Genomic DNA, 21,659 nt, shown 5'->3' with positions numbered 1-21,659 from the left:
AGCGAGGACGTCCATACGACCCGTTGGCGGGTAACTCAACACCGACAGCCGACGCGCAGGAAACACCTTCTCAACGTCCCCACCTCTCACCCCGCTTGAGACATTCATATGAAGTCAAAAGTATAGCTGGTGCAGCCCATACCATATACTTTTAAATGTTCCATCTCTTCTTATAGCTTTCTTGATGTTTCGTTGTGATGTAATTATTTCATTTCACATGATTATTGAAGAATGTTATGATGGTCATTGTGATGATGTGTGATTGGTTCTGAGTGCAGGTTGGATTACTTTTCTGACAAAACCTGTTATCGTAATTGGGTTCTTTTGTTGGGATTTATCCAATTATTCAACACCTTGTCCGTCATAATGGTTATAGTGTGGAACTAAGAAGTCGTGAAAACATTTTATTTTCTAACTAAGTTGAAACAAACCAACCGTTCCCCACTTCCTGTGCACCACGGCAGCCATCTTGAGTCATCATGAACAATTTCAATTGAGAACATTTCTGATTAGACAAAACCTCCAACCGCTTTTAACTGTGCACAAAAGCCTCCCCATTCCTTATCTGGTACTGATTGTGTGCCTGCTCTCCACAGGGTCCTCATTCCACAGCGAGGGGGAACGGTTAGGGTGGGGGGGGGGGTTGTAGTGTGTATCATGCAGATACTTTTCATGTATTTCACTTCCATGGATGCAGCGTGTCCATTTTGGGAAGCTTTTCCGATTATTATAGAGATAGTTAAAGTCAGAATATCTTTGATGTGGACAGGTTTATAGAGGGTGGACGAGAGAGATCTTTATTCACCATCTGGGCTGATGTCAGGACTTTCCACCAACCTAAAATAATGTGAGTAGCGCCGTTAACCCAGTTACTTTCAACTCTCGACATCAAAACCGTCGCAACCCCAAGCCTGGAAAGGGTAAGTTGAGGGACAATTAAACAGCAGTTTAAGGTGTAATGTGTAACATTTCTGCCCTAAACGATCTTAAAACGACTAGACCTAGGTTACATACTTTGTTGAGTTTTGTACTTGAATTATCCTCCATCTTTCGAACAACGTTCAAACCCAAAGAAATAAGCGGTACCTAAACAACAAATGTCCGTCCCTCTGTGTATGCATCTGTTCAGTATCGTGTTAAATGCTCACCATAAGTCCTGCAGTGATGATTGATGCGTCTTTTATCGTCAGGATCCTTTTACATCGAACGCAATTATTCATCGCGACTGAGTCACGTCAGACCGATTTTCACCGGACAACAAATGAAAGAACGCAAAATAATTTGTAAAGATGTATTTGTTATTTAGTTGTGTTTAAATACTATTTCTATACCTTGATGTTTGCATTTACGTTTTTATATTTTTTACTGTTAAAAAAAAAGTCTTGATTTATCCCTCGACCCACCTCAACTAACCAACCAACAACCCTACCCCATTTTATCCCCCAACCCTCCTAAAAGTTCCCTGAGCCAGCGTCCAGAACCTGGCCCTCTCCTCTAAGTCCCGACTCTGTATCTCCTTTCTTTGGGGGAAACCATATCCTACAGAGACAACAACAGGTAGATGTACAGGTATTCATCTAGGATGGGGAGGCGCTCAGAGTGAGAAGAGAGGAGGAGAGGAGAGGTGGGTGGAAAAGGGTGGTGGAAACGTGTGATGGTTAATATTACTAGGGGGATGTTAGTCCTGAAGATGTTTAAGGATCTCATTATCCAGAGAGAGAGAGACAAGGACAGAGGGAGAGAGAGAGAGAGAGAGAAGGACAGAGGGAGAGAGAGAGAGAGACAAGGACAGAGGGAGAGAGAGAGAGAGACAAGGACAGAGGGAGAGAGAGAGAGAGACAAGGACAGAGGTTGAGAGGGAGAGAGAGAGAAAGAGAGAGAGAGAGAGAAACAGAGAGCGATGGTGAAAGAGAGAGCAAGAGCGATAGATAACTAGATAGATAACTAGAGAGACAGACAGACAGACTCAGTGAGAGGGTGTCTCATTCTCACCTGGAATGAGACAGCAAGGACACCTGGAGGTAAAACAGCCCGTTAAACACCTGGATCAATATTAACCTGGCTTCCATTTCATGCTTGCCCAGGTCCAATCAGCCCCCAGCACAGAGCGCTAGCGCGCTAGCCCGTCGCTAACAGGGGGGGTATTAGAGGAGAGGCAGAATCTGCTGGCTAAGCTGTCGGCGCTGCTAATAGACAAAGAAGCTCCATTTAACCTGCTCCCTCACATGTCTCAGGGCTGGAGCGAGTACCGAGACACACACACACACACACATTGGGATACACACACAGGCAAAGACACAAACACACTCATGTACGCACGCACTCAGACAAACACACACAAGCACAGCTTACATACACCGACACAGGCACACATGAAAAGACACATGCGCACACCAACACATATGCATTGCGGTAAAGTCGACACACTCCCACGAACATAAAAAAGAAAAATCTGGCAACTATCACCAACACACGAGTGGTGAGCAGTGAGCAGTGAAACTTTCGTAGAGAGTAAAGCCTTATTCTTCCTTAGATAATACTTAAAGCGCTTGGATGATCTCCTGGCAAGTTCAAAGCTGTCAAAATCAAAGCTCCCTCGCGCCATGAAGCATTCTTTTGTGCATAAAATAACTTTTTTTCCTTCCTCGCGCATTTATTTTGTGCTCCCCCTGTGAGCTGCTCAAACACCCATCTCCCTGCCCTCTCCAAAATCAAAATGGCGGCGCCCAACTCGGAGTGTAAGCTTTTATTTCTTGCTGTCAAAACCCGCAACGATGCATCTTCTGTAAAGTCGACCCCGGCCTTAATGTAAAAATAAATGCTTGTTTTAGCGGTAAAAAAAACTGAAGGAACCAGTTCTCGGGCGCTTCAGTCACTGTCAGATCCCGTGGAGAAAAGTTTTGGAAGCTGCTGTGACTTAACTGATATTCCACCTCTCACCCTCTAATGACGGGCTTCAGCTTCCAACCCAAACCACTGCATAATTGTTATTATTTAATAAAACACAAAACTGTCAGGGAATATTACATTCACATAGACAGCAGTCCGCTGCTGGTGGAATATAGCGAACAGAGTACAAAGAAAACCAAACGCATTGTCTATTATTAAATAGAGCGATAGAGATAGATCCAGTAAAAAATAGATCGATAATTACCTAGAGACCCTATAAATAAAGATGGTAAGATAGAGATTGATAGATAACAATTGCTGAATAGACACACAGCACAACGACTTCTATAACTCATAAAATCGATCCCTTCCAAATCATTAAAAAAAACCTTTTATTTCAATATGGAAAATAAGGGAACCAGTTAGCAATAAATTGGGAGCAGGCCGGTATTTTTGTGGTTTTCATATATACCACCTGCATATGGAACTCGATGACTGTGTGAGGCCGCAAGCTCGCTAGCATAACACAGCCAGGTCTGACTGTTCAGCGCCCGGACTGCCGGAGCTTGCAGGCTAGCTGGTGAGCTAGCTAGACGGCGCGACCAGAGATAAAAGCCAGCATGACGACCGATTACCATGACAACAGTGGTATGCGGCGGCAACGCAGGCGGACTGTGACCTCATTTCATCAGCAGGGAAAAATGGTTTGATGGTGAAATTAGGTCAAATTTACAGCACGCGATACAAATATATATTACTCTGATAAAAGTCAAGAAAAAGCAAACAAGACAACATAAAGGCTGCAGCATCTCTGGTGAAACTTAAGAGTTACCCACATTGCTGTTTCTGGTTCTAACTGTTCAAAATAGTTTCAAGAAACTATCTAGTCGGTGACAACACTTATAGAGCCAATTTACACCAATCAGAACCCTGAGTTTGGTGCTGTTGCTGCGGTTGGATATAGTTTGGATACTGTGAGAGAACAGAGGATGGATCAATACTTTAGCCCTGCTCAGTCGAGCACAGCAGGAGAGAAAGAGTCGATAAAGGCGACCCAACGATGTGTGTCACAGCTATAATCCTAGATAGATCTGGACAGAACTGCCCATCTTACAGTAATACTGCTGTAGTGTCTATTATGGGATAGAATACCTAGTATAGTACTACAGTAGCAATGTATCTATAATACTATGCTATTAATGTAACATAATATAGCACTCCAATACTAAGGTATAACAAATATATAGTATTAAAGAACTAGACTATATATCTTACATATTACGGTACTATATATTTTATATTATGTATAATACTAAAATAATTGTTACATACATTATATATATATATATATATATTATATTACATAATACTATATTAAATATATACATGCACATACTGTTACAGTACTACAGTATTAATGTATATTATTTATAGTATTAAAGTACTGATACATAGTATTCATACATATAACTATCATAAGCAAGTAAAATAGTAGAAAACAGTAATATATCATATTTTACTACAGTAATAATTGATACTTCTTTGAGTAGTAGAGTTTTCATGTATTTTGTATATGGTACTACAGTATCAATGTATATCACAGTATTTTTCTTAAGTATTAATGTGCATGCTGACCATAGTCTTCCAGGGCTCTTCTGGTGACTCCCTGGTGGGCGGAGCCTAGCGGGTTCCTGACCAATCGCCTCCTCCTCCTGAGATCGTCTTCCCAGTAGTCGAGACGCCACGGGTCCTGGTCCTGGCTGGGGAGAGACCAGTTAGAACCAGTTAGACCATTTCGAGACCAGAGATGGCCTGAATACCAGTTGTCTGCCAGATAAAGATCATTAAGAGACCAGTTCCAGGCCAGTATGTACTCTACATGCCCCCCCTATATGTGAGTTGGGTGGGTCTGTCTTGTGTTTCCTTATATTGTGCTTAACTGTATTGTCCTGGGGGGGACTGTCCTGAATTTTGTGTATTACTATAATATCTTGCATTGTGTATGTTGTGTTGCCCCGCTGTTAGCCTCGAGATGCTAGCAGCCCTCATTGTGTTAGGAGCTAACAGAAGGTAGCTGCAGCGCCGCCGCCACCATCGTAAATCACTTACGCTCCCATTAGCAAACAGCCTGAAATGACAGCACAAATGGCCCGGCCTGCCCGCCCTCTTCACTGTTTTGAACAAGTCTTGTAAATCAGACGTAAGACCCTCGGTGCGGACAGCGCGCAGCTTTATGATTGGGGTTCTCGGGGGCGAGTTTGAGGCATGAGACTATAAAACAAGCACCCCTCTCCCCGCCGGCACCCGCAAACCGACCCCCTCCTCCACCTCCTCCATCTCCCCTCCCCCCCCCCCCAGCCCTGCATATGCACAGCCGTGATTAAAATAATGTGCTGAAATATTCATTGGAATGATTCCCGGGTGCCCTGCAGCAAGCTAACATAAAATTGCGTTTTTTGTATTCATTATTAATGCGATTGAATTAGGCGGCCGTAAAGAAGGAGGGGGGGGGGGGGGAAACAAAGGATGAAAGAGAGAGACCAGCCCCGGCATGAGGCAGCCATCTTTGTGTAAATGATTATTCAGACATTAATGAGGAGCGAGGAGAATAATGCACGCCATTACCCAGTGAGCCCAGCATCAGGTTACTAGACCAGAGCGCGGTTACAGCCATCACTGGCTGGAGAGGCATGCAAGGAGCCAGAGGACGGGGAGAAGGAGAAAAAAAGGAGCTGCAGACTGGGTCGGCAACGCGCTGGTGATTAGAGAAACAGTGATGACATTAGGGAACGGAGCAAATGGGAGGTTCTCTGGTTCGGGTCTCCCGCCCAAGCCCACCGTGTAAGAAGTACAAATAGACCTGCTTTGTAGGCCTGCCAGAGTAACTGAGGCCATCGCAATGTGCCGACGTACTGCCAAACTTCAGCGTAAAACATACCTTTTTGGTTAAGCTTTCTTCTAATCAAGTGAGTAATTTTGTTGGTTCGAATATCAGAATACCCTGTCTGGAATAAATAAAGGACGATCGAACCTTATGTTAAAGCTACCTCTGAAATGTATGTTGCTCAGATGATTTTTATTGTTATATTAAACCCATTTTATTTCTCGTTCTTGTGTTGTTTCACTTGTTAGGCACTTTGAGTGGATTTGCAGGAAAAAGGGCCATATCCATACAATTTGACTGGTGGAGTGTTTGCTGTGCATTTGTGTTCATGAACCTGAAGAAAAAGAGGCGCGTGTGGGCGGTATGAGAACACACCGGCGGAGACTCTGTTCCAGACAGCAGTTTAAACAGTGCTAATCATCAGAGCACCACTCTTGTGCTGCCGGAGCCCCAAACACAAAAGCCCCATTGCTTAAAAAAGGCCGGTCCTTCCTCACACCCACGTTGTACGAGACAAGCAGAGGAACAGAAACACCAAGGAGAGACGACAATAGCCTGGGATTAAGCGAGGATAAACCACATCCAAGCAGGCGTTCTGACATACGTGTACCACATCCTTGGCAGGCGTTGGCACATATTGTATGGCTTTAGCCTCCTCGTTCCCCCTACCCCACCCACCCCCTGCTCCACTGCAACATGGAGGCAGTGGGAACAGATTAAAGGGTTACCAGGAGGGGGATCACATGACACAATCACAGCCTGCTGGCTCTTCAAAATAAAAGATCTCAGAGCGCCGGAAATCAAGAAGCTCAGAGAGAGACTTAACGCCATCGACCACAAACGCGGCGAGAGCTCAGCTTTACTTAAACATCACTCCAAAGCAGTCCCCGCCGTTCAAAACGTGCACCGGGTGCAAATATAAACCCCCCCATCGTATTTACGAATTACAAGCCGTGGTATGCAAAGCATGGCCCGGGGAGGCGGGGCTTGTCGGCTGTCAGTCACCTCTCGAGGGGCTTAGAGACGGGGCAGGGGGAGGGGGGGGGGGGGGGGGTTAGAAGGAGGAGAAGGAGAGGAAGGAGAAGGGCACGTAAATGATATTGTAAACGCCAGATTACACGGAGAGAGGGAAATGTAAATCCACTGCAGGCAGCAACGACTGTGGGCGATTAGGTCCTCTAATTTACAGTTCAAACAGACAGCCGCCAGAGGGAAGGAAAGCCCGCTCTCGTGTGGAGGGTTCCCCGTGAGGTGGCCCCCGGACGAGCGCAGAGGCGGCAGGGAGAAGTCAGGCCTATTTGCGGAGCCTTTCATCGCAATTACAGAGTAAGAGCCAGCTTCACACGGGACCGCATTAGTACACACCCCCGGGGCCTGAAGGATGGATTCCCCTCGGTGAGGAGGGGTCCCTTCTACCATGGATGACTAGTAGTACGATAGACTCTGGGGTCGTACTCAATACCGGGCTTAAATATGCTTTTAGCATCAAAGAACATCCGCATACATTACAGGAGCACACCAGAATAACCAATGTATGAAGGTGCTGTACGTTCAATTATACAATAATATAATTCAATATTAATTGCATAGCCAGTTCAGTAAATGGTTTTGGAATGATGTAGTATTTACTCTGGGAATACGGTATATACCTTATAATTGAATAGACCAAGCAGTATTAATATTGAGAGTCAAACTGATGATCTATTTATCATCTATAAATTGACTTTCAATGTCACTTCATTGATCAGTAAACAAAGCATGAAATACCAATAATGTTTCACCTAGAAACGATGTTTAAGCAACAATGGAGGAAGTAACAATGGCTAGGGGAATAGCAACTAAAACATCTCTACTATTAGCTGTTATTGTTTAACGATGGTTAAGGAAGGATGATTTAAGAGGATTCAAATTCCTTAGAAAAAAGAATACGGATAAAAAGGCCCTCGTTGGCTACATCCTCAACACTCCGTATGCAATCCTTGCGTTCGCTATATGCATTGCTACCGGCAGTACTTTGTCCAGAGCCTCCTTGCTCACGCGGAGACGACCCACTCACTCATTTTCTTTGGAGTAATGCTCGCAGCGCGCCGACAGACATAAAGAATGGTCGTGGGCCGGCCCCCTTCGGAAAAACTGGCTAAATGTATTAGCCCTGTCGCTCGTCCATCACCGGAATGGTTTTCAAACTGCTTTTTAAAAGCTAATTTTCCGGCGTTGATAACCGACAGAGCGATTATTTATGGATGCTTTCAGAGCTGCTAAGTGCATTAGAATTAATGTGTAAAAGGACTATAGAGTCTGCTATTGCTTTCGAATAGGTGTTTAAACATCCTCTCTGTCTGTGGTGCAAACTATAACAGATTAGTGCCGAGTGGATTTAAAATGAATCAATCAATCAACAGAATTATCAATTTGACAGAAAACAACAGCAACACCAACATTTTATTTCTTTAGAACAGTGTTTTTCAGGAAGGTGTCCGCAGCTAAACTAGATGTTTAAATCTCTCTCTCCCTCTCTGGGTTTGTTTGTAGCAGATTTAAGGCACTACAGGGACAACAGCGGTGGGTTTAAAACGGGCCGCAAGACCCCGGAGAGCGATGACTCAAAACAAGATGGTGGAGGAGATAAGGGAACCACTTTTATCACAAAATCCATCAGTCGAAGGAAGGAGCTGCTCTTAACAGACACTACCGGCCTTATGTTGTTTTTATTCCATGATATAGTTGTTGTATATTCCTCTTAGAGCAGGAAAAGTATGAGCCTTAATTTGTGTCCTGTTGTTTAATAGAATAAACTAGCTAACTGCTAAGCTAGCAAGACAAAAGCGAAATTTGAAAATACCAAATATATTATATAGCAATACATACAACTAGAATATATAATAGATGAAAAAAAAAATAATGTTTAGTAATAATTAATATTATTTGGTGAGTAAATTAATAAATCAAGGAAATGGCTACAAAAAACAAAACGCGTACAAAATCGAAACAAATAAACATCCTTGTGCCATGACCCCAGGTTAGAGGTCAGCTATCTTCTGAACAGCCTTGCGAGGTTAGATAACCAAATCAAATCCAATGGAGCATTGAAAATGACCCAGCAGTTAACCTTTATATTCCCATTGTGCCAACTTATTATGACTTACTGAAAACACGTTCATGGTTACTGAAAACACGTTCACGGTAAGGTCAAGGAAATGCCGCCAGATTTCCTCGTTGTTGTTTCCGTTAGAGGAACATTTCTCGTCACTCGGTTAAATTGATGAGGAATAGTATTTCCTCGTACTGAGTTGAAGTCTTCTACAGAGGAAGGCAGCTGTCATGGAGATTCAATAGGACACCATTATATTCTCCTTAAAAGCCTCTATTGGGAACATGAACGAGACCTAATTATAATAAAGTACCAGTAATCAGTGACAATTCTATTCAAAGGGCCGGCGACTGGTTTCTATCACACACACACACACACACACACACACACACACACACACACACACACACACACACACACACACACACACACACACACACACACACACACACATACAAACACACACGCTGTCATGTGTGTGTGTGTGTGTGACTGAGACACTGAACATACACCGGCTGTACATGGGGCTGAGAACAAATGGCCTTTTATGCGTGTGCTGTGTGACTCTCTGGGCTGTGTGGAGCGAAGGGGCAGGGTTAACCGGTGGATGAATGGCTGAAAAATCACTTCAATAAAACTTTGGCGGTCGTGGATAATTAACTGATGAATACCTAAAAGGGACACAGCAACGGCTAAAATCAAACAATAAAGAACTGAAATAACTAGGATACAACTGACGCGGAAACATTTGATTTGTAAAACGCGTCAGCCGTCGTCCCTGTAGAAATCCTGGGTTTGTATTAGCCAAGATGTTTCAGATTAGGGGCGGCAGTGGCTCTGGGGGACGGGTAGAGCGAAGGTTGCTGGTACCATACCCGGCTTGCTCAAGGACACATGTGTTGAGGTGTCCTTGAGCAAGACAACCTAACCCATCTGCTCCTGACTAGCTGGCCGTCAACTTGCATGGCGACAAAGCCGTCGGTTTATGAGGGTGGGTATGAATGGGTAAATGTCAATCGTTTAAAAGCGCTTTGAGAAGTCACTGGGCTGAGAAAAGCGCTATATAAATTCAGTTAATTTACCATTAACTGTCTAACCCCTAAGTGGTCCTTAGCCCATAAGTAGTCCTTAATGACGGGTCTCTGTGTTCCCTGTTCAACCCCTACCTGCTCCTTAATGACTTACATCTGTATTCACTGTCCAACCCCTGCTCCTAACTCCAACAAAATTAATTGTCAATGTATTGTCTAACCCCTACCTGCTCCTTAAAGAGACACTCTCAAAGATATCCGTTTCATTCTCTTTGTTGATAATTGTTGCCATGGATCCCAACCTCAACACCCGCGACACCCAGGCGCTAACATTCATAATACTGCAAATGGAAGGGCGAGTTACCATTGTGTTACCACATTCAGTAATAGATAGTCACCTAACAGATATTCGTTTTCATGGAAATATTAAGAGATTGCCACCTTGATGACATATCTCTATATGCACTGCTTAACCCCAACCGGCTCCTTAATGACCTGTTTCTGTATTCAATCTCCAACCCCTACCTGCTCATAATGGTCTCAGGAAAGTGTTTTGGATTATAATGACTACTAATTTACGTTGAACCATCAAGTTGCTAAAGATTTTACTATCAGAATAGTAAAAATCAACCAAGGCAGTAAGTTAGACAACAGACGGCAAACTGAGGGAGATAAACATTGCATTGCAGGTCAAACAGTAAGATGTTCTTGAATTCACAGTGTTGTTTTTTTCTGCCACGTTGTACATGCTCGACAATGATGGATTAAACCAAGAGACTGGCAAACATATGGCGGCGGGCACAACAGACAAGAGCTCTGTTTCAAACTCCGGAGTGAAGGAGGGGACACACTTTGTAACTTCTTCTGTGACAGTGCCGACGTCCGATCACCGCTCAGAACCAGAGCTACCATCGTGATCGGATTATCACCGCGAGCTAGCGATGCTACGTAGCGTGCTTTCATCTGCTTCCACTTCCTGGTTCCTCATCGACCCTTGGAGCTGAAAATATGCTAAGCTAGGGCCGCGAATGCTTCCACTTAGCGGTGGACAAGCTGTTGTCATTCATTGATAGAAAGACACAAGTATAGAGACAGTTCAAAGCGAGAGAGACACAGAAAGCGCAAGAGTGAGAGAAAGAGAGAGAGCAAGAGATAAAGATAGAGAAAGTGATAAGGGAGCAAGAGAGAGAGAGAGAGGGAGAGACAGACAGAGAGAATGCGAGAGAGAGAGAACCGAGAGAGCGAGAGAGCGAGCGAGAAAGCGAGAGAGAGAGAGAGAGAGAGAGAGAGAGAGAGAGAGAGAGAGAGAGAGAGAGAGAGAAAGCGAGAGCGAGAAAGCGAGAGAGAGCGAAAGCGAGAGCGAGAGAGAGAGAAAGCAAGAGAGAGAGCGAGAGAGAGAGCTATTGGACCAAGACTAAAGAGAAAGCAGATTAGCTCCAGCCCAACTTGTCTGGTTTTGAGGAAGATGGAAAGAAGCGGAAACTAGCACCACGGCAGCTAACCCACCCCTCGCCTCGAGCCGTCCAACTTCAGGCGGCCTCCCCCATCCCTCATCTGCTACGGGGCGCGGCGGAGGCAGGTCGGGTGAAATGGATGATGGGAGGTGTGGGACTCCTTCCAGAGATAATTAGAACAGCGGGCAAGGTTAAGAACACCGCGGAGAGGAAGACAAACACCCAGCGTGGGTCAAGAACGCAGCTGAGCACGAAGGGAAGGCAGAGAAGCGAAGGTTGGTTGTGAACAAAAAAAAAGGCGCAATTTACAAATAAAACACATCACTGAAGCGAGGTTGATTCGGAGCGCCGGGGCTTCCCGTCCGGTCTGTTAACGACACGGCATTGACCTCAATAACATCATAACGTCTTCCTCTTCATTCACACTGTTATTGTTGTTTGACGCAATTTGCGCAGGAGTTCGACCGTGGTGCACGGGCGGAGGTGACCGTCGGCCGCGGCCGCGACCGTTAAAAGCTGGCGTGTGAGAACACACTCATTACATTTTGCGGACCCCGACAGGAGACCTTGCTCTTTCCACCTCTCTGTCTTCGCAAATAGGGTGTCAGAAGGGGGTGTGGGGCTTTCACGGGCCCAGGGAACCGATCGTAAAGCTCTCAGTGGTGGGTGGGGGCAGGCCCCCGTGAGCCTCGATTAGAATTGATAACCCTTTAAGGGCTGCGGTCAGGTCAGGGGAGAAAGGTCCATTCCATCACAAAGTTATTATCCAGGGGGGAGCTAGTTACCATTCCTCACCGCTGAGGGATGGGCCTCAGCGTTAGTCAAGGGAAACGCCGGTTCCGCCCGCCGCAACACCACCACCGCCGTCACCCGCCCTCACACCACCACCACCACCACCACCACCAGCCGATCAATACTAGCCACCAGTTCCTTTCTCCGTCTCCTCCTTCTCCCGCTCCACCGCCACTAGAAAGTAATTATACGGGGGGGGATGTTGCCGATCGATGCATCCGTCAGGTTAGCTTACGGTCAACGGGGGGTGGGGGGGGGGGCGCCAGGGTTGCTGCTGTGTCAGCTGACTCTGGAGCCAACATGGACGCCGCCAACATGGCCCCCACGATGGAGGCCAGCGAACACAGGAGAGGTGAAGGACCGGAGCCTTCTTGTGTTTAAGGAGAGGGAGCATGTAGGGTCAGGAGGAACGTTTCAGGTTAGATGGCGTTTGGTGGACTGGAGTCTATATTAGGATACTGTGGTGAAACACTCGCACACATTTGAACTGAATCCGTGTTTGTAATTGGAAATTGTAATTGAATTGTAATTGGCGTCCTTTGTTTGTGCATGTGTGTGCATTTGTGTGTGTGCGTGAATATAAACACACGTGCAGATCATTCAAGTCAAGTGTCCTTGAGTGTCTCTGCGGTACATCAATAAATAAGGTTTAAATAATGTATCATCATACAATAAATAATATCCTACATACAAAATGGAATCGTTGATTGAGAAAATGTCTTTACTTCTGAATCTAGAGACTATTTCGGGTCGTGGCGTCTAGTAAAGTGGCCCTATGCTGTCACAGGAAGACTATATATATATATATATATATATATATATAAAGAGTGAATTCATCAGCTGGTCTTGACGTCTCCTTTCACTTCGGACGCGCCTGAACTTTATAATCCACTGACAGGGGTCGGAGGTCAACGTCAGGGTGGGGCCAGAGGCCACGGGACATCACTGCCTCCCGGGGAGAACGTCTGACAACCAATTTTCGAGCTGATTTATCAGCGCGGGGCTAAAATTGATAGGGTGTCACGGCGGCGGCGCGCGGCGCGGTATCAAAGTCTGGCTGGTTTTGATTTAGCGCCGCGGATCGATGGCCCCCTATACCCTATACTGTTTCAATTTGAGCACTATTGATTTTCCCGCCGGCCGACTCGATACGACGGCTGCAGGATTCATTCATCATCAGGGAAGGGGGGGTGGGGGGTGGGGGGGGGGGGCCATGCGCGGCTAACGGGTCTCCAAGGGCTCTGATTGGCTCATTTCACTATGGGGTCACATGACACTTACAGAACAATGGGTCGTTGTCGAATGCACCCCCCCAGCCCCCATCGGTCTGATCCGCATCTTTCAAACACTGTGCGTTAAATTATAAACATAACATAACCCACCAGAACGTTACATAACAACGTGGGGCGACACATGCCATAACATCCCATTATGCGTGTCCTAAGATTCTCCCTCGGGGATCAATAAAGCCCATCTTATCTCAATCTAAGGCCAGTCAGTCAAACGTAAAGACGTCAATATATCGGATTTCCAACCCAACAGCAGAAACGTGGAAGTTCAATTTCCCAAAGATTTCGCACATGGCTAGCACGTCGTGGTAGCCATGTGCGAGCATATTGTATTTGTGTTGCCGCTTTCTCTCTCTTTATTTACACTGCGTACTTACTGTTTTTAGCACAGCGAAAACAATGCTGCCGGCCATTATGTGACAGCAAATCCTGACGGCGCTCCTCAGACACACACACACACAGCTGTGACAACAAGCCGTGGTAATGGAGCTTAGACTAGGAGTTTAGACGATGCTCGGCTGGAATGAAACGTTTCCTCCGGCGTGGCTCTAGGCTGCAGTTGGCAGGGGAGGAATCAAAACAATTCGAGGATAGAAGTGGGAAAATAAACACACTTACACACGCACATAGACACAAACACACTGCAGGCATGCACTCACCCACACACACACGCACGCACGCAAAGGCCTACTTACAGACGCACACACACACACACTCAAACACGCATAAACACTGCAGGCATGCAAACACACACACAAGCAAACACACACGCACACGCTTAATGGCATGCTAATGCACGAACACACATTGGCACACACAAACACACACTGCAGGAATGCACACGCACACACACACAGACACACACACACACACACACAACCCCCCTAGCAGTCAGAATAACTGACAGCCTGCTCTAAGTGCTTCAGGGTCTTATATTTTACACAAGCAGCATAAATGGAGAAGTTAATGTAGCATTGAATAAGGCCCTACCCCCCCCCCACACACACACACACACACACACACATATTGCATCATCTCTCTCTGCCAGCAGGTTGCCATTACATTAGAATGTGTAAGAAGTTTTCCTGTGGTATCATTTACCACGCACACGCTCTCAATAAGCCTTTGTTTTTCGACGACCTGCAGGAAACGCCGTAAATATTTAAACAAAAACGCCAAAAACTCAATTCAGAACGTTTTGTCACTAGCGAGCGTGCCTTTGGGTTCAAGAAGCACATTCATGGAAATCTGTACAGCTCATACGCAGTGAATCGTTTATTAGCTGTGTCCGAATGGTAAATTCAATGTGTGTTTAAAGACAGCATTACTGTAGAGTTATGGTTTTACTAAACACGCAAAAATGCCTCCAAAAGAATATAAAATGATGCATAGTAAATTATGTCAAATATTTATGAATGTTTGAAATTGGTTTTGGTTGTGTCGGGTTGTTAGACATTTATCGAAAGTGTTTATAAATGGAAAATACAATTCTAAAGTCCCCCATTCCTGCATATTTTTTAATTGTGTGCCTCAAATCAAGAACTAAAAACAAGCCTTTCAAACCGATTCAGTTTACCCAACATTTACAGACAATAGTGAACAAGCAAGCAGAGATGGGTGAAGAACACTATTTTATCCAACACAGCTAAGCATCTGGAACCCATCTTGAACATTTTTATAACAAAACCCGAGCTACTGTTTCGAGGGAAAGGCAATGTTTGTGTTTGTTTGTCAGATCAATACGAGTGTGCGCCAAATTCAGGAGGTCTGCCTCCAGGCTAGCCAGACATTAGCCAGGGTCACGCGCACAGCTCAATATATAAACACTGGCTGCTGCACTGCCTTTAGCATTACATATTTAGCATGGATGTAATGTGTTTCATTGATTTGAATTAAAAAAGCTAGATAGATAGATGGATAGAAGGATAGATCAATACATAGACTGATAGATAGAGGGACAGGAGATGTATAGCAACATACAGTAGATGACATCAACAGATGAAGAGGAATAAATAGTGAAGACGTAACGGCATTGAAAGAGAAAAAACAGACGGACTAGACTAATACATTAACAACCCCATTCTCTGAGCATTAAGTGTGTGCGTGTGTGTGTGTGTGTGCGTGCGTGTGTGCGTCTGTAGGATTCTAACGGCACTGGCGGTGCAGGTTTTCGGAGGGAAGCGTGAGCTAGCCCACCGCCCGCCCGGAGCTGTGTTGTTTTAACAGGCCTCCTGGGACACACACACTTTCCAAACACACTACACACAAACACTCTCCAGCACAAACACACAAACACACACACACACACACACACACACACACACAGAGAGACACACACACGCCTCCGTGTGTGTCTGAGCAGCTCAGCCCAATCCGGACAGCCGCACACAAACACCCCCACCCCCTTTAACCCTCCACCCAGCACCATCACCCCCTCCACCACCCACAGCCTGTCTGACCACCAGCCAATCAGCTGTCCCGGGGGAGCCCGGGCCCAATCCAGTCTGTAATTGCATTTGCTGACCTCGGCGCTAACCCCCAAAGGATGCTGGGAAAATGACATTACTGAGGTGATCTTAAACCTTCAACCCTACAAGCCGCCGGGCGCCAAGGTAGCGGTCAACCCCATAGTGCGTTGGCGCGTGTTAGCTCTGGAGGACCTACGCGCGTGGACCAGGGCTCCAGGATTAACCCCGCTCGGTTGTACCTCCCTCACCCCGAGTGTGGCCCCACTGGACATTTAGCTGGATATAGTAGTCTCACAAATCAGACTTTCGGTTAATAATTGAGAGTCTGAAAGCAGACCAGCTCAAAACCGGGTGAAAGGGGTATTTTTCTTTAACTTAAATTTGTTTTGACCAATTGTGTAGCTGGACGCGGGGTCTATTAGCACCTTATTGCCGAACACAAACTCGGCGAGTACGGGTAAGCAATAAAAGGTTTCAAATCGACACTGTGTAGACTGGCCGGTGATGATACACTTATATAGATCCCTGTCTGAAAGCTTCATCCACAAGCTGTTCATTCATGAGACGGCACTTTAAAATGATATACTGGTTCCCTCATCACTGGATCGTCGTTATAAACTTTAAGCACTCAATGTTGCATTCAAATGGATTCACTCTGATGTGAGACGGCGAATCGGATATCACTTTAGGTGGACGGGAGCAGGACGGTGAAACTAGTGGAGGCAGGCAGAAACACAGTCAACACAGTAATGATAGAAGGCACCGCTGTTTTTGCCCTCCTTTCGCAATATCACTTGCACCTGGATGTTACGTGCTCCCTCAAACAAGGAGATAACAAGATGGGAGAAGCTATTCAACACTTATCACTAGAAAAAAAATATTTTAAATAACTAATTCCACTCTAGAATTAATTTAAAACCACTCTCGCCAGTTAACGCAAACCCAAAGCGCGTTGTCGGCCTCGCACCATCGAGAGGGTGCCGGCGCCATACCTGTGGGCGAGGTCGCTCCAGGCACCCTGGCGGTTGTTGAGGATGTTGACGATCTTCTGCCGGAGCTGGTTGGCGGTCACATGGTCTCGGTGCCTGGCGGCGGACATCAGGTGGTCACACGTCCTCTCTTCCTTCCTCCTGTCCAGCGTGTACGCAGAGCACGTTGACTGGGCGGGGAATACAGAAGGATACTTACACAGTGTACACAACACATTGATGAGGATCCACTTATTCACCTCGTGGGGTCGGGGTTTAGGATGCACACCGTTAGATTAACCCCAAGCATGTTTTGTAATATTGGGATTATGTTTCATTTTTTTTTGCAGATTTGCAATACAAAGGGGCTTTACAAGGGGAACAGCACAGATAGACAAAGAAATACAAATTCAGCATAACATCGATGAGTTAATATAACAGTAAAGAGAGGATCCCAGAGATTTATTTGACAGGTAGGTTGGGAGATTTGAACAAAATGAGACAAACTACTCGATTAAAAGAAAGATATAAAAAGGTATATATTTTTTTAAGATTATATATTATATATTGACAGATTGTAACGTCCTTTGCTCCGTCCCCTCCTTGGCTTTACTTTCATGATGCAGTTTGAACATTAAACCCTCAAATTCCGCATTTTTTCATTGGGGGAAATGAAACTCATGTCAAATAACACAGTGGCCTACACCCCCGTGTAGGATGGAGAGAGGGTTAGGAATTGGAGGGGCAAATAATTCCGTAGACTTTGAGACATGCCGTAAATCAACGCTGTGAAAGTAAGCCTGTAAGCCTTAAACCCCTGTGAAGCTAGCATTTCTGGTAGAAATAAATAAATAATTCATATATTCATAAACAATCATCAATCCACAAACACACAGTCTGGTAAAAAGGTTTTCACACATTTTCGAGGCTATATTTTTATCATTGCGTGGTTCAATATGCTTTTACATGTTTATAGAATACCAAAGAAGTGTGTAGTTAAACTTGCATTGCAATTATTGATATTAATAGTTTAAATGCAGTGTCAACAAAGCATTTATTTGTAACATTTATGAGAGAAATACATACATTTAATTTTTCTTTATGTTTTATGCTTTTAAAAGAATAGTTTTCCGGAGCAGAATTGTAGGTGGTTAAATGTGCTGTGTGTGAGCGGGAGTATATTGTCAACTAAAAGCAGATTGCCTCTCTGGCGAGCCCCTGTGGGGGCTCGCCAGCTAATATTCACAATCTAATTTGCTAACAGAAGCTGGAAGCTAATTCAATTTCCTGACTTAAATTTGAATTCTGTCAGATATTATCCCGCAACATATTCCTCATACGGACGATAACTCAATCTCGGCGTGTCATCTCACGTCGCACCACGTGACTCCCCTGACAGATATCAAACGTTATTTATCGTTTTAAACCGACCGGTGCCCGCGCCCTGACAGCAACTTAATTGTAAAAGTGTCTCATCTTCTTCCTCCTGAAGCGTTGTGAGGGACGGTGATACAGTGAGTGGGGGGAGGGGGAGGGGGATGGGGAGGGGGAGGGTTGGGGGGCGAGACTGGAGGTGGGGCGGAGATGAAGAAGCCAGGTAGATCCCCTCGTCTCCCTCCCTGACCCCCGAGGGGAGGGTCTAGTGACCCCCACATCAAGGTGTCTTCTTCAGTTTATCCAGCAGGTCAAGGATCCTTAAAGCTGATAAAAATGCTCCCCCCCTAGCTTCACTGTCTCCTGCTTGCTGGCAGCAAACACACTATAGCTAGCAGTTGATGAGCCATACCTTTTAGCCGCTAAGCTGTCTGTGTTAGTAGCTAAGGCATGCTAGCTAGCAGTGGGTTATCTGTAATATATGAACATATTAGCAGTTAATACCGAACATGGTAGCATGTGGCAGCTGAATGGCTAGTCATGATAAGGAAAAGATTATTTGCTTCTGATAGGCAACATCCTATCTCATGAAAAATATCAGCGGCTTATCCTAATGCCCTACAGAACAGCTTCCAGTGAAAAGTGTTTTAATGTGAGTATCCAGCGTAGGGATTATATTGCTTTATTGATATGAATTAATATTAAAATTACATTTCTTTAATAGGGATTGTAACGTTATTACATGAATCCTCGTGAGGAGAGAGGAGGAAAGATTAGAGGAACAGAAAAATAATTAGCTTTCTTCTCCCCTAATAGGATTCCTTTAGCGTTTCTATTCACAGCAGGGAATCCACCACTATGGGGCATATTGTAGACTTCCACTTTTTTTTGTTTCAGATTTACTTTGGAGATGGATGTGTATTTACATTGGTGATATTACACTTTATATTTTAACTTCCGTTCTTATATTTGAAATCCGTTTTATATATATTTTTTATAAACAATTAATCCCTCCAGGACTAATAAAGCTTTGTTTTACGTTATCTCATCTTGGACATGCTTATAACTCAAACATGATGTGCGTACTTGGGCTTCCAACAAAATTTGTGTACTTGAAGAATGCACTCTACATCAAACACCATGTGTGTACTCTTAGCATGTGTATACTTGTACTTCAAACGCCATGTGTACTCTGTGCACATGTGTGTACCTCAAACTCTGCGTGTTTATGGACGTCTTCGGCCCTCTGTCTGTTGAGGATAAACTCTGCTTCGTTGGCGACGCGGACGATGTGGTCCTTCATCGCATGGCACAGCAGCCTTCAGAGAGGTAGAGGAGGGGAAAGAGGAGGAGGAGGAGAGGAGGAGGTGGGAGGAGGGAGAGGGAGGAGGAGGGAGAGGGAGAGGGAGAGGAGGAGGAGGGGAGGGGGAGAGGAGGAAGAAGGAGAGGAGGGGTTGTAGGAGGGAGAGGGAGAGGAGGAGGAGAGGAGGGGGAGAGGAGGAAGAAGGAGAGGAGGGGTTGTAGGAGGGAGAGGGAGAGGAGGAGGAGAGAGGGGGAGAGGAGGAGTTGGTAGGAGTGAGAGGGAGAGGGAGAGGAGGAGGAGGAGGAGGAAGAGGTAGAGGAGGGGGAGAAGAGGAGGAGGAGAAGGAGGGGGAGAGGAGGAGGAGGAGGAGGAGGAGGAGAGGGGGAGAGGAGGAGGAGGGGGAGAGGAGGAGGAGGAGGAGGAGGAGGAGGGGGAGAGGAGGAGGAGGAGGAGGAGGAGGAGGAGGAGGAGGAGGGAGGAGGAGGAGGAGGAGGAGGGGGAGAGGAGGAGGAGGAGGAGGAGGGGGAGAGGAGGAGGAGGAGGAGGAGGAGGAGGAGGGGGAGAGGAGGAGGAGGAGGAGGAGGAGGAGGAGGAGGAGGAGGGGGAGAGGAGGAGGAGGCGGTATCAGAATGCTGCAACATGGCTGCAGTGTAAAGATGGCAATGTGGTGGTTGTGGTGGCGGGGTTAATAGTGTGGTGAAAGTGTTGGAGGTGGTGGCAGTGGGGGTGCATTGTGTATCGCTGGTAGAGTGTGTCAGGTGGCGGCAACACTCTGCAGTTGAAAGGCGGTGGAGGGGAACACGGTTTGTCTGTGTTACGTCTCAGGGCCGCAAGGCAGCGGCCGCCTCGGCAGCACGCATTAAGGAACCCAGCATCGTTAAGGCACTGAAGCTCATCGGGAACATGCCTGATTGACCCGGCCTCCCCATTGGCTGCCAGGATCATCAATCCCCCTCCCCCACCACCCCCTCCCGGTGTTGATGACAAGCCAAGTCATGGACCACTAACTCTCGGAGCTCCCACCCCCTCCTCCCTCTCCTCCCACACTAGACCATCCCACATTTAAATTCCGATTGAGCTAATAATGGGGAACATCGGGCTATTCTGCGGAGATGATGTGCCATTTTACACACCGTTAGTCCAGCATGGTTTTAATTAAAGCTCATCTCGCACTTGATACTAACTTTAATTATCCTCGTACCCAATAGACAATAGTAATTATACCATGGTCCAATATAAACGAGAGTAGTTCTAATCTGGTCCAGTAGGAATCAAGAAATACAAATGAGTGATCCTAGGCTGGTTATGAAATATATCACGTTTCTTCACTGCAGCTACAACAACACTGATCACAAAGTCAACGAGTAGAGGGTTGTGTGGTGGGTGTTCAGTGTTAGCAGGCTGACTGGAAAGCAGTCTAGTTTGTGAGCTAAGCCAGACTTTGGAACTACTGACTGTGATTGCAGGTACATGCGCTCAATATATCTAGGCTGGATTCACATCAAATTTACACTCACACTTACTACACATGTATACAACCGCTGCCCTAAATCTTCACTGGACCTAAGCTTGAACACCAAGGCTGCTTGGGGAACATTGTTTTTCCAACACTCAGAGACATAGATTATAGATACAGACATAGATACTCCAGTTTTAGAGTGTACAATAGAGTCTACTATAGATTAACATACACTTATATTAACACTTACACAGTATAGTCTGGCTCAAAGGTCAGCAAAGTCTGTATGCACCAAAGTTCTCCGAACTGCAAAATGGACCAGAAGGGACGACTCTTAGTTCCTCTGCCTTTTCTTCTGTTCTCCAGGACCTCCTGCTCTGCTAAAAACTACCTTCGGATCTGCTCTAAGCTACTTTGTGATCTGATACCACTTCCTGCTCAGCTCCATACTACTTCCTGCTTTGCTCTAAACTACTTCCTAGTCAGCTCTAGATGACTTCCTGCGTTGCCCTAAACAACTTCCTGGGCACACCCTCAGAAAGCAGAGGGGATGTATACCATATATAAGGAGAAGATACAACTTGAAAAAATGAAGGATGGAAAGAATGATGGAACAAAACAGGGAGGCATAGACAGACAGACAGACAGACAGACAGA

General features: G+C 45.7%; 1 protein-coding gene across 1 annotated transcript in view; it reads right to left on the bottom strand.

The window, feature by feature from the left end:
- nbeab (neurobeachin b) overlaps positions 1 to 21,659 on the bottom strand; it is a gene marked incomplete in the record, with an annotated part of 132,497 nt that overhangs the window by 76,342 nt on the left and 34,496 nt on the right. The window contains 3 exon segments of the mRNA XM_030380861.1: positions 4,525 to 4,649; positions 16,891 to 17,057; positions 19,451 to 19,559. Of these exon segments, the coding sequence (XP_030236721.1) occupies positions 4,525 to 4,649; positions 16,891 to 17,057; positions 19,451 to 19,559 (401 nt within the window).

Source organism: Gadus morhua, chromosome 16 (genome assembly GCF_902167405.1).
Source record: "Gadus morhua chromosome 16, gadMor3.0, whole genome shotgun sequence".
NCBI lineage: Eukaryota > Metazoa > Chordata > Actinopteri > Gadiformes > Gadidae > Gadus > Gadus morhua.
The sequence above is the reverse complement of the archived record's forward strand: the minus strand, read 5'-3'. Positions and strand labels throughout refer to the sequence as shown.